The following is an 11,878-nucleotide window of genomic DNA, read 5'->3' on the forward strand; positions in this document are numbered from 1 at the left end:
CCTTTGGTATTTTTGAGTCATTCTTAAATGGCATACATACAGTACGAGTGCAATTTACACATGCCGCATACACAGTAGGTCCTCTGTTTTGTGTCCTGTGTGTGTGAATGAAGAGTCAGTGTGTTATACTGTCATCTCTCGAAGTTCTTCTGGCTCCCAGAAGGAATGAGCAGAATGAGTAATTTATAGAGAACGGTGGAAGAGAGCAGATTATCCTTAAATTGTTTGTCCTCCTCTTGCCCAGCATGACAATTAACAGAGGCCAGGAACTACAACCTCTATTCATACCCAGCATGACTAGGACATTGTCAGGAACAACGTCCTCACTAAAGAGCAGCAGTATGATTTATAATGCTGAGAAAGTTGCCTTGTCCCCAGACAAACACACTGAAGGGCACTGACCTTTTCCCACAATTTCACCCTGGGAGGTAAGAATAAAAGTCTAATGTTCATAATTACTCTTCAGGTGACAGTGTGTTGGATGACAGTGACACATAGCTATGAATCATCAAGTAGAAACAGTATCTGGGACACGGTGAGAGTGTGGCTATTATAGCTGTATTAAAAACTAACTCCTGCTTCTGTAAGATAAATGTTGCCAGTTCTGAAGACGAGAATAAAATGATTTTTTTATTCCCACAGGGAGATTCTTTTGTAAATTGTAAAACTAAAAACATTAAAAAACATACCATTTTAGTTTCAGTCATAATGCAATGAAAAAAGAATTGATTAAGTGTGATTAAGTAACTCCATGGACACAGTGAGGAAGCATCTCTTGTGACATTCAATAAAAGATTTATTCATTCTTAGTCTATGGCTAATTGGGTGGCCAGAACACTGTGTAGATGTTGGGAGATATTGGAAGATTTGCAACAGCCTCTTCTGAGTCACAGCATGTAGATGGCCTAACACCACCCTCAGTGAGCTGCCCTGAATAAGTTTATTACTGTCACATACTTTAAAGGAGTGGTGCTTCCACAGGAAATACAGTTGCCTCCGGAAGAGGGCTGCAGGTAGTTTGGCCTAGTCCTTTCCTATTTGTACTCCTGCACCATATTTAGCATTTTCCTCCTGATGGAAAGGGGAGTAGCAGATGTCCTGGATCTTATAAATATTCCTTCACCATAACACGGCCCTTTTTGGCACCCTTATTATTGGCTTATTTGTTTCCACGGTCTGATTTATTCCTGTTCACCTGAGCCATCAGGAAACCTTGTCAACAATTTTCAGTATTTTTGTGCATGTCACATTCAGTTGGTCTGTCTCAATGTTGTTGTTTTTTCAAGCACCTCAGGTAAATAGCACCTATAACGAAACTAAAGACGTCCCCGATGTCACGTCTTTATTGATCTCTTGATTCATCTTTTTGTTTTGTCTGTTTTTTCAGCTGTGTGCTCTCAGCCTTTTTGCCTTACTCTGACAGCTGTCATTAAAACCTTTGCCTGTTCTAGTCAACCATGTATTCATTTTGCTTGTGAAAAAAACAAACAAGCTATGTCAATGACAGAAGCACAGCTGACATCACAGATTATGCTGGTTACATCCACACCATAGTAGTGTTCCAGAAAATTCCAATTCCCTTGGTGCAATACATATTTATGTTGCCAGAAAAAGAGAACTATAGTGTGTTACTACACGTTAACATCGCTGCTGCATCTGCTCGTGTTTTGTTTTTTGGTAATTCTGTGTCAGTTACACAGGATCAATCTGGTGGTGAAGTAGTTTGTGTATTGCATGCAAAAGCATGGCCTTCATAAGGGCAGCTCTATTACATACATAAAGAAAGAAATAAAAAGTAAAAATAAATATAAAATATAAAATATAAAAAAAAAACTAAAAAAAAAACAAATGGGAGTGACTGGAAGTTTTACATCTGACAAAAAGTTATAAAAATACTGCAGTGAAACCTCTAGAAGTACATGATGTAGGGAGCTAAACAAAAGCTCAGATGCTTGTGTTTGCTTCCATACTAGCATAATCATGTTAATAATAACATAACTGCAAAATAGGAACCAAAATCTTCTCCCCCCCCCCCCCCCCCCCCAAAAAAAAATGAACAACAATATGGCAATCCTCTTTCTTCTGGCCTTACTGTACAGTTAGATGTAATGTGTCCATTGTTCTTGGCGAGAAAATTCTTCCTTGCATTAGCCTAATGTAGCCTAATGAACACTTATTGCAACTGCTAATTTGGATTTCAACCTCCAAAGTTACTAAAAACTTTACAAAAGCAAGCATCTTCACTAAGAGCTGAAAACAAAACCCTCAAGGAGTAATTATCATAATGACAGTCTTTTGTAACACACTAAGTTTAGAAGATATATTGGGACTCAAGAACTGGGAGATATTACTTCTTTTTTTTTGGTTTAAACCTGACAGAAAATGTAAATCTAGAGTTGGTTATTGGCTACAGTTACAATATTAGCCACATTTTATCAGCATATATTGCCCCTTTATCAAACCCTAGTCTAATACATTGTGAGACACTGTACTAGGAGAAGACACACTATCAAACATTGTGTCTATAAAGCAAATTACTGGCAGAACACTGGAGCCATGCTCCAAGACTCTTTAAATGATTCTAGAATTGAATCCTCTTTAAACAAATGGGAGTTTTGTGGTGTTTTCCCACTTGGGGCAGTAACTTCAACCCAAATGGGTATGTCAGCCTTTTCCTCGAGGTACTAATTCTCTTCCCTGCTCCTTCATGCTAGACTGCAAGCAACCCCAGTATGAGCTACAGTTCACTGTTTGATAAATCCATCAGGATCACATCCTCTCCAAAAAGCAAAGAGTTGATCCTGAGGCCACACACTAGATATCTTCCACTACTTGGCTGTGCCTAAAAATTCTGTCCATAAGATTTATGAACCAAAGAACCAAACCTTCCGCAAAAAGCAAATAGGTTATCCCGAGGCCGCCAAAGAGAAATGCATCCATAATTTGGCTACTCCTAGATATTCTGTAAAAGTTCATAAATGTTATGAAAAGAATCTGTGACAAAGTGTAGCCCTGGCAGATTCCAACTCCCACCAGGAACAGATTTGACTTGTACTGGAAAAGAAAAACCATACTCTCACTAAAATGGTACAGAAACTGTTGTAGTAGTCCATAACAATGCAACAAATAGCTCATACACCAAAAATACCCACCCCAGGACACCCCACCCACTCTGCACATAGTCATATCCCTTCTTTAAGTTCATAAAGCACATGTAGAGTGGTTGGGCAAACACCCATGCACCTTCACACATCTCTGAGAGGGTAAAGAGCTGATTCAGTTATCTATGGGCCAAAATAATTTTATTTCTCCCTTATCAGAAGTTACTAACAGGTGGACTCTCTTCTTCAGTGTGGCTGTGGAGTGTGAATGCCCTGAAGTTAGTGCTTATGCTATACATCAGTTTTAACAGTCCAGTGGTAAAACCTGCTTTTCCAGTGGTGAAGGCAAATCAATTGCCAGCTTACCTGATGTTGCCTTATCACCTGTGCCAGGTAAGGATGGAGTTGCAAAGGATTTAATCTCTGAATCATTGATTCAAGAAGACATCCTGATTTTCTGAAGACATTCATGCAGCCGGTGCAGGATATTGTGTGTTCAGGTGCCACTCGTTGTATGCCTCTACGTTTACCAGACCCCACAACACATATAATAATTTTTACACACCTACACAAAAAGCCTATTCATGAGTATAATATGCCTGGACATAGTGCTGACATTTGCAGTACATCTGCAGTCAACAGGCTATAATTCTGCAACCTCCTATTTCTGGTAACGTAGAAGTATCGTAGAAAAACAGGATTTAATCCAGTGACTGTTCAGATCAGAGTAAATGGCAGCTGTGACCTGTTGATTTTGTCAAAGAAATCTACCTCGGCCTGTTGATAATTGAATTATCACATTTAAAATGTCTTTCTAAACTTTTTAAAAATGTGCACTAAGCATACCATACAGACATATATTGTTACATATAGTAATTTAAAGCAAATGTATTAAAATCCATCAACAACTTTTCTTTTCTTTAACCAGTTTGTTAGGTTTTGGAAAATTGCTTTGAGATGCGTTCTTCATGTGAAAATTTTACACCTATCTACGCAGATCATATAGTGTAGTAATATGTCCAACTTATAATTCCACAGTTGTTCTGTTTATTAAAAACAAATGCACAGTGCATTTATAGACAATTAGATACATACATCATGTCATATAAAGTGGCAATATTAATGAGTCCGTTATGTACAAACACACTGACAGTACTTTTCTATAAAGGCAACGTTTGGCTTAATGTTTAAAGCCAACATGATCATGGAAATGTTATGGAAAAATCTGGGCTTTTCTCTGACACTATCACAATATTCATACCTGACACTTTGCAACTTTGGCATCAAAAAAGACATCAAAGATCATATACAGCTAATTACTTGTATGATATCATTTATAACCATGTGTTGTGCTGTAGTGACATTTAATTTATTTTGTTATATAAGGCTTTAAAAATAAGGAAATCATAAATATATTGTCTGGGGAAGGTTCTTTAACTATGCTAAAGCCTTTCAAAATAAATTCATAACCAGAGCTGTTACAAAGGAGTGACAGACCACTTAAAAAATCCTGAATTTAAATAGTAATGGCAAAAAAATGTTTGTTTGGCACATATCCTGCCCCCAAATAATCTACTTTACAAGAGCCGAACCACTTAAAATCAAGTCAGTCCATGCAACTGTACAATTGAGATTCGGGAAAGTTCACTTGAAGGTTTATCTTTGAGAAAAACAATGTAGTTTTAGGGCAGTTACCAAACTTTTAAATTGTTAAAATATACATGCAATGATTCATGCAATTTTTTTTCTTTCCCATTAGTTTAACTAGTTTAACTAGTTTAACTTGGGAGCTGGTCTTGTTAGCACAAAATAACTGCAATGGAAAGTTACCTGACTACCAAGTAGTAAGACTTTTCTTATGGTGGTGGTTTAATTCTCTGATCCAGAGCAGATGTAATTAAATGAATATATATTTATGAACAATTATATAGCTGATAATTTTTATCAATGTCACAAAAGGCGTGTAAAGAGTATCTCATATAATGTGGTACTACCATGGTGCGTGAACATTTACCATGGCTTCCTGCTTTAGCAGAGATATTCAGACCGAGAACTGTCACTTTTATAGGTCATTTGGGAGTCTATGCTTGATCTGGAACACAGCAGCATTCGCTCTGATTCATTAGTTGGTCTCCTTGCCCAAAGCTCAGTTGGGTGAGAGTTCAGATTTCTTTGTTTCATTGATATTGTCTCAAACTTGACATAGCTTTCTTTTTCAAGGTCCTCTTCATTCAATCCGGTGTTGCGTCCCTTGCAATAAAGAGCGAGAATCTTGTAGAGCAGCAGGATAATAAGAGGTAAAACCAAAGCACAGGCAATGCCACTTACGATGATGAAAAGTTGGTTTTGCCCACCATCCTCGACATTGTCCAGTGTGTAAAAATCAATACAGGGATCTTTTCCAGCAGCAGCACCTTTTGCTACAAGGCAAACTGAATACCTCATCCCAGACGACAGTCCATCTAGGAGTACTTTTCCACTGCCAGCATTAGTCTCCACTGTCCTTTTAGTGTCATCCTCACCATAGGGTGAATATACCACTGTAAGTGGAGCATCATTTGGTAACCCATCTGCAGTCCAGAGCAACACTGCACTGTCAGCTGTTTCCTCAACAATCTTTAGGTCCCTAATAGACTTTGATGTATCGCTTTTCTTGCTTTTTTCATCGGCTGCAAGCTTTGTCACGTTGCTTCCTTGCTCATTTTTTGATTGCTTAACTTTAGATTTTTGTAAACCATTGCTAGGGGTAGGCTTTAACTTTCTATAAAAAGCAACTGTTGATGCTCTTGGGAGAACTGTCGACCTAAATGAGTCAGGAATGAATGTTGGTGGAACTATTGTTGTGCCCACACTGCTTGGCCCAGTGTCAATGCCAGGTCTTTGTGGGGGGACAGTAGTGCCAATGGTACCAGCAACAGTGAGAGAAATGGTGGCTTCCACACTGCCGGCGACATTCTTAGCTTTGCAGCTGTAGTTACCAGCATCCTTGTACAGTATCCCATGCAAGCTCATGATGGACCATCTGATGCCATCTCCAGGTGACTCCTGGACTGTAGAGTGGAACAAAAGCAGAAATAGCTATATGTCATATATCACTGTGAAGCTTTGAATGAGGCTCAAGGCAGCTAAAATGCCCAAACCGTAAAAACAGGATAAATTATGATTTCCTAGAGCTTTAATATTTACCTGTGTTACTGACTGGTGAGCCATCAGATTTAGCCCAGTAAAGTGTTGGTGTTGGAAAGCCTGAAGCATCACATCGTAGGAGAACATTGCTGCCCAAAGGAGATGTGATCTTGGTTGCAGATGTCATCACTGATGGTTTTACGCAGTTTTCAAGTTCAGCATGCTGAAAAAGAACACCTGAAAGATTTTCTGGTCCAGCACAGGTCAAAAATAGATCCATCAAAATTACTGGTGTCTCAGCCATTTTGGAAATCTCAATCATCTTGGAGATTTTACAGTCACAGAACCATGGATTATCCTGGAGGCCTTAAGAAGAAAAGAAAAAAGGATACATATGATTCAACATTAAGAAAAGTGGAGATGGTATTCTAGCAGTGAAAGGGCAAAAGATAATAAAGTCACATTTATGAGAAGTTTTTAGAAGTCCACATTGAGCTCTAGCAATACTTTTCAAAGAGCTGCAGCGAGTATGGTGTTATAAAGAAAACTACAAATTACACTGATGCTATTCATCAGCGTACAATGCGTTTGTATTTTTAGTTCTCTTTTTGGCTTTAAAGTCTTAATTTAGGCATAATAATTGAACTGTGGAAGGAAGCCTTTCATAAGCGAGTAATGAAGTTTACTTTACAGCTCACTGTAAACACCTGGTGCACACAATAGGTGAGCACATGTACCAATGGATACTAAAGCCCATTAAGCAGATTAGTTTGTCTTAACAGTGGCAAAGTACCTAAGCTGTGCTTGCCCTTCCTCCAGTTTGTGGTAGCGTACTTTTTCCATTAGCTTGGTGTGTTAGCACAAATATCGAGCAATCACTAAAAACATAGTTGTAATCCAGCTTAAGAGAACTACAGACTTTTGTGTAAATTGCACATTTATTGCATGTTGAAAATAAAGTTGTTGATAACAATTCATCATTAATGACATTCTGAAAGTCTGTGTGTAGTTGGCATTTAATTCAAAATAATAAAGTTTAGCATAGCTCCTATTTAATATTAACAGAAAGTACTTTTATGATACACTAAAGAAGTTCTCCTCCTGTGCATGGCCCATTTTTTCCTGTCACTTAATCCTGTATTTCCTTCAGGTATACAGGGGCTCTTCTGGCATGGATAAACTTTCTGGCCCTAACCTCAGACTGTCAGTGCTCCGAAGGTACAAGAGACATTCATTCACTTGCATACAAAAGAAGAAAAGACTAAATAAAAAATAAACAGCGTGTGATTTTGCACAATTATTAGCACTGCCACATATCTGATGGCTCAGTTGAATTTGTGTTTACGTACTTTCATAGTGTTACATTGTTAGTTTCATGTCTTTTGATATTTGGCATTTGTGTGCAGTCATACCAGGTTGGACTGTCTGTTTTCCAATTTCATGTGGGGTTATTTTTTTCTGTCAGTAGCCAGTTTTTCTAGTGTAAGTAAGTAAATTGATCCAACATTTATTTCAAATAACATACATTAAAACGGTCTGAAATTATTTATGTTATTCCAATATTTCTAAACTTTTTGTTGAATATAAACCTGAAACCTGAAGTTTAAAACTTCAGTTAAGCCTTGTGTGCACTGTGTCTGAACTTGTGAATGTGAATCTTCAGGTTAAAGCTCTGACACGGGTGGTTTCTAGAAGACAAACGGTTCAGACTTAACCACAGTTAAAACAAGGCCACTGGATTATTAATCTGAACTCTGGGCTTTGACCCAGACAACACAGGTCTAAACTTGTTCCTGACAAGTAAACTACAGCACCGCTAAAGGCAGGGAAACAGCCCATAAACACATTAAGGGGTTTGGCTTTAGTCTATCTGTAACAACTTGATATGCATCACAGATTATACTACAAGTAGCTTTTTTTCCATAGAGTGATCAAATTAATTCAACTTTCTTACTTTGTTTTTCTTTCTTTCTTTTCTTTTCTCTCTTTGATTCTTTCTACACACATGCACTTGTATTGTGTTAATTATTTTGCAGTTAATCAGGCAATAATGTACATTTAATGTAAGCTCTGCCACTGCTTAGATTAAGCTCATTTGACTTTTTCCTGGCAGACACTACTGCTCAGTGAGAACAAATCTGGCTAGATTAACAGGTGATAGAAAGAAGTTCCTGGAGTAATTACAAATAACCCGAAAAGTGTCCTACAAACCAAGTCAGACAGAGCATTTTATTCTTACCTAATACTACTTTCTGGGAGGCATTAGAAGATACAGGTAGACCATTAAATGGTGGCCATATGTCCATGAGCTCAGAGGGCAGGGTGGTTAATTTGTTGCTGGATAGATCCAAGTAGGTAATATTGCGGAGGTAAGGAATTGCCTCGGTGGGAACATTATTAATTCTGTTGTTGTGAAGATCCAGTGTCTTCAGCATTGGCATCTCTTTGAGAGATTCCCATGGAAACATTGAGATCATATTTCCATCCAGTCTCAGCTCGTGGAGCACTTTTAGGTTGTAGAAACTTCCAGTATCCACTGAGGTTATGGAATTATAGGTAATCCAGAGGTATCGTAGATCCACCAAGTAGTAAAAAGCTTCTGTTGGGACTCGCCGTACTGCAGTTTTTTCAATACGAAGTTTGACTGTGTCCACGGGGACATTGACGGGGATGTCAGACATGTCTGGGTCATTGCACAGTACAGATCTGAAAATCAAAGACAGAAATTTATCTCATGTGAGATTTATCTCATCTCTATGATCTCCTCCTATTAACAGCTAATGCCTGTTTTAAGAAGAGTAATACAGATACAGATGTTTTAAGGAAACACTGATCTTTCAAATAGGTGTAACACTGGTATACATCCCTTGATTCGTTCATACATACACCAGTTCTAACAATCTACACTATATCACAATGTATGATGCTTTAATTGACATAATTGTAGTTACCAAGGAGACTTGGTAAACTTGGTGGAAATCTTGCAATCAATTGTAGTCATGGATATAAGGACAGGTGACATATTCAAGGAAAAACCATAACTCTTGGTCTGTACAGTGAGAGGATCTTTTGGCTGTGTTATCCTGTACTAGCCTCCCTTAGAAGGAGTTGTTATGACAAATGAATACATAGCTGTTTCTTATTATAGCCTTCTTTTAGCAGTCATTCTATGATTTGTCCTGTGAGCTTGACTTCCTCACATGCATCAGTCAATGAATTGATGGGAATTGTGCAGTGCATGGCCTTTCTAGTCATCAATTCTTGACCTAATTAAACAAAGCACCAAACTATATCTGAGGCAATATATTTTAGAGGAATGATGTTCCATAACTTCAGTGGAGTTTGAGAGACTTGTAAAATCAGTAGTAAGGTGCATTTCAATAGTTTGGGAAGCATGAGGTTGACTAATATCTGATTTTTGTCATCTATCCGTATATACAAAGTGATTCTTCCACAATTAACTTTTTTTTTATCTACTATTGGTATAGTACTAATAGGACTAATTATGCTGGGGGTCATTAGGTCTTTCTCAGGTAGCCCTATAAATAGTTCGGTGCTATGCCAGGTAACATACATTATGTTATTACGGATCAATACGGCCTGCACATTTTGCACTGCGAAGAGTTAATTAAATTAAATGCTTGAGAAACAGTTGCTTTTCTTAGCGCATAGTAAATATAAGACTTTATCTTTTTTGGTTGCTGGTTATCCAGTTAGGATTTTTTGGGGGTGGTTTTTACATATACCATAAGTACGCATGTAAATGATCCCCATGAACATATAACTTTCTGCTATACATTTACTTATTTAGAATAAGAGCACTGAAGGTGGCATATAGTTAAGTTAAGTTCTTACAAGTAAAAAGTACTATCCTTTCACAAGATGACCTAATTAGGGACACTCGCAGGCTACGTAAACTCTTCATAAATTGAAAAATTGTCCTTCATTTTTAGATTTTCAAAATGTGCCACGTACAGTTTATGTATCCACAAAGTATTATTTACCTGGTTCCTGTTCCATCGGTGCGTCCATGAAAAACACAGGTACACTGGGATGGACAGAACGGATGAGCCATAGTGAGGCAGCATAGGAATGCATGCAGGCACAGAAGTCGTTGCATGATGTCACTGAATGCACCCAAAATGCTCACATCGAGGGGATCTCAGGAAAAAAGACATTCGGATGCCTTGAGAGACTAAAGGATTATTCTTCCCACTCCAAAAAAAACAAATAGAAACAAATTAAAAGAGCTTTAAAAGTACATAAGAGGCAGCGGTAGGCTGAGGATCTAATACAGGTGACCTGTCAGATTGACCGGGGGGATGGGAAGGAGGGGTGGGATTAGTGAAGGATTTCTTAGGCTTGACAGGGTCACGGAAGCTAACCAATGTGGCACGCTAGCCAGTTCTGGAAAGATGTTCACCTTATAAGGCAGTTTGATTTGTCCCTCTGTTGTCAGCCTGTGTCTAAGATAACACTGTGGATATGTTCATGAAATCTGATGCAAACTCCTTTAACTGAAGAGATTCCTCAAATACTAATATGTCATTTAGCTGGAGGCCATATTTTAGACTGAGGGAATTCTGTCTGGCACCAGGGTGTAAAATGTAATCTTGGATATGATTTATTGCCTCACTGGGAGGATCAGTAGCTTTAGGTAGTGGCCAAATTCAACCTGTCTGCTGAAGATATGTTTGAAGTAATGCAAGCTTTCATATTTTCAGACAGTATTTGCTAGTGGTCTGTTAATCAAGGGTTGCTTTTAATGTTTTTGTATGTCATTCTAAGACATACATTTTCTGGTAGTCATTATGCTGATATAATACTATGCAAAGGGCTTGAGCGGTGGCTTGAGCCACCTCTCATCTCTTTACATTTTGCCAGGTAAACCTGAAATAGGTACAGTGATTTATTAAACATACATGGAAATATAGTTGAAAAAACTGTGTGTACAATTCTAACTAGCTTCAAAGTCAATACTTGGTATGACCACCTTTATTCTTAACACAGCCAGAACTCTTTTAGGCAAGCTTTCTTGTCATTTCTTTAAGTAGTGTCCAGGTGTCTTGAAGGACACCCAAAGCTCCACTTTGGATGTTGGCTGCCTTTTGTTCTATTCTTTGTCAAGATGATCCCACGCCGCTTCAGTAATGCTGAGGTGCACACTCTGGGGAGACCATGTAGTGACTGATGGTGTGCCATTGTGTATGCTTTTTCTGTCCAAGTACACTTTTACTCCATTGGCAGTGGGTTTGGAATCGCTATCATGGTGAAAACTGAAACCTTTGTCAGTCAGGTGTTTTCCAGGTGGTATTGCATGACGGATCAAAATCTCACAGTACTTTCTGTTTTTTCTGCTGTACCTCTCTCCTGACCTCCTCCATACATTTCGAGCGTGATTCCAACCAATTTCAGATTTGGGTTCATCACTCAAGGAGACCTTTTATCCACTGATATTCTGTACAATTCTTGTGTAATTTGGCATACATCAGCCTTTTCTCCCTGTTTTTTTCCCTTAAGAATGGCTTCTAGGTAGCCACCCTTCCACTGAAACCATTTCTCATTAGGCTTCAGTGAACAGTAGATGGATCAACTGAAGATGTGCCAGATAAATCTCTCAGGTCGTGTGTCAAGTCTTTGCTGGATTGTTT

General features: G+C 38.3%; 1 protein-coding gene across 1 annotated transcript; it reads right to left on the minus strand.

Annotated features, from left to right (window-relative positions):
• Positions 1-5,129: 5,129 nt before the first annotated feature.
• lrit3a (info leucine-rich repeat, immunoglobulin-like and transmembrane domains 3a) lies at positions 5,130-10,347 on the minus strand (the record flags this gene model as incomplete). Its single annotated transcript, XM_080901220.1, has 4 exons — positions 5,130-6,151; positions 6,288-6,593; positions 8,467-8,933; positions 10,232-10,347. The coding sequence occupies 4 exons, from the start codon at positions 10,345-10,347 to the stop codon at positions 5,130-5,132; spliced, it is 1,911 nt and encodes a 636-aa protein (XP_080757346.1).
• Positions 10,348-11,878: the final 1,531 nt, after the last annotated feature.

This window comes from Rhamphochromis sp. 'chilingali' (genome assembly GCF_963969265.1).
Source record: "Rhamphochromis sp. 'chilingali' genome assembly, chromosome: 13".
Lineage (NCBI taxonomy): Eukaryota > Metazoa > Chordata > Actinopteri > Cichliformes > Cichlidae > Rhamphochromis > Rhamphochromis sp. 'chilingali'.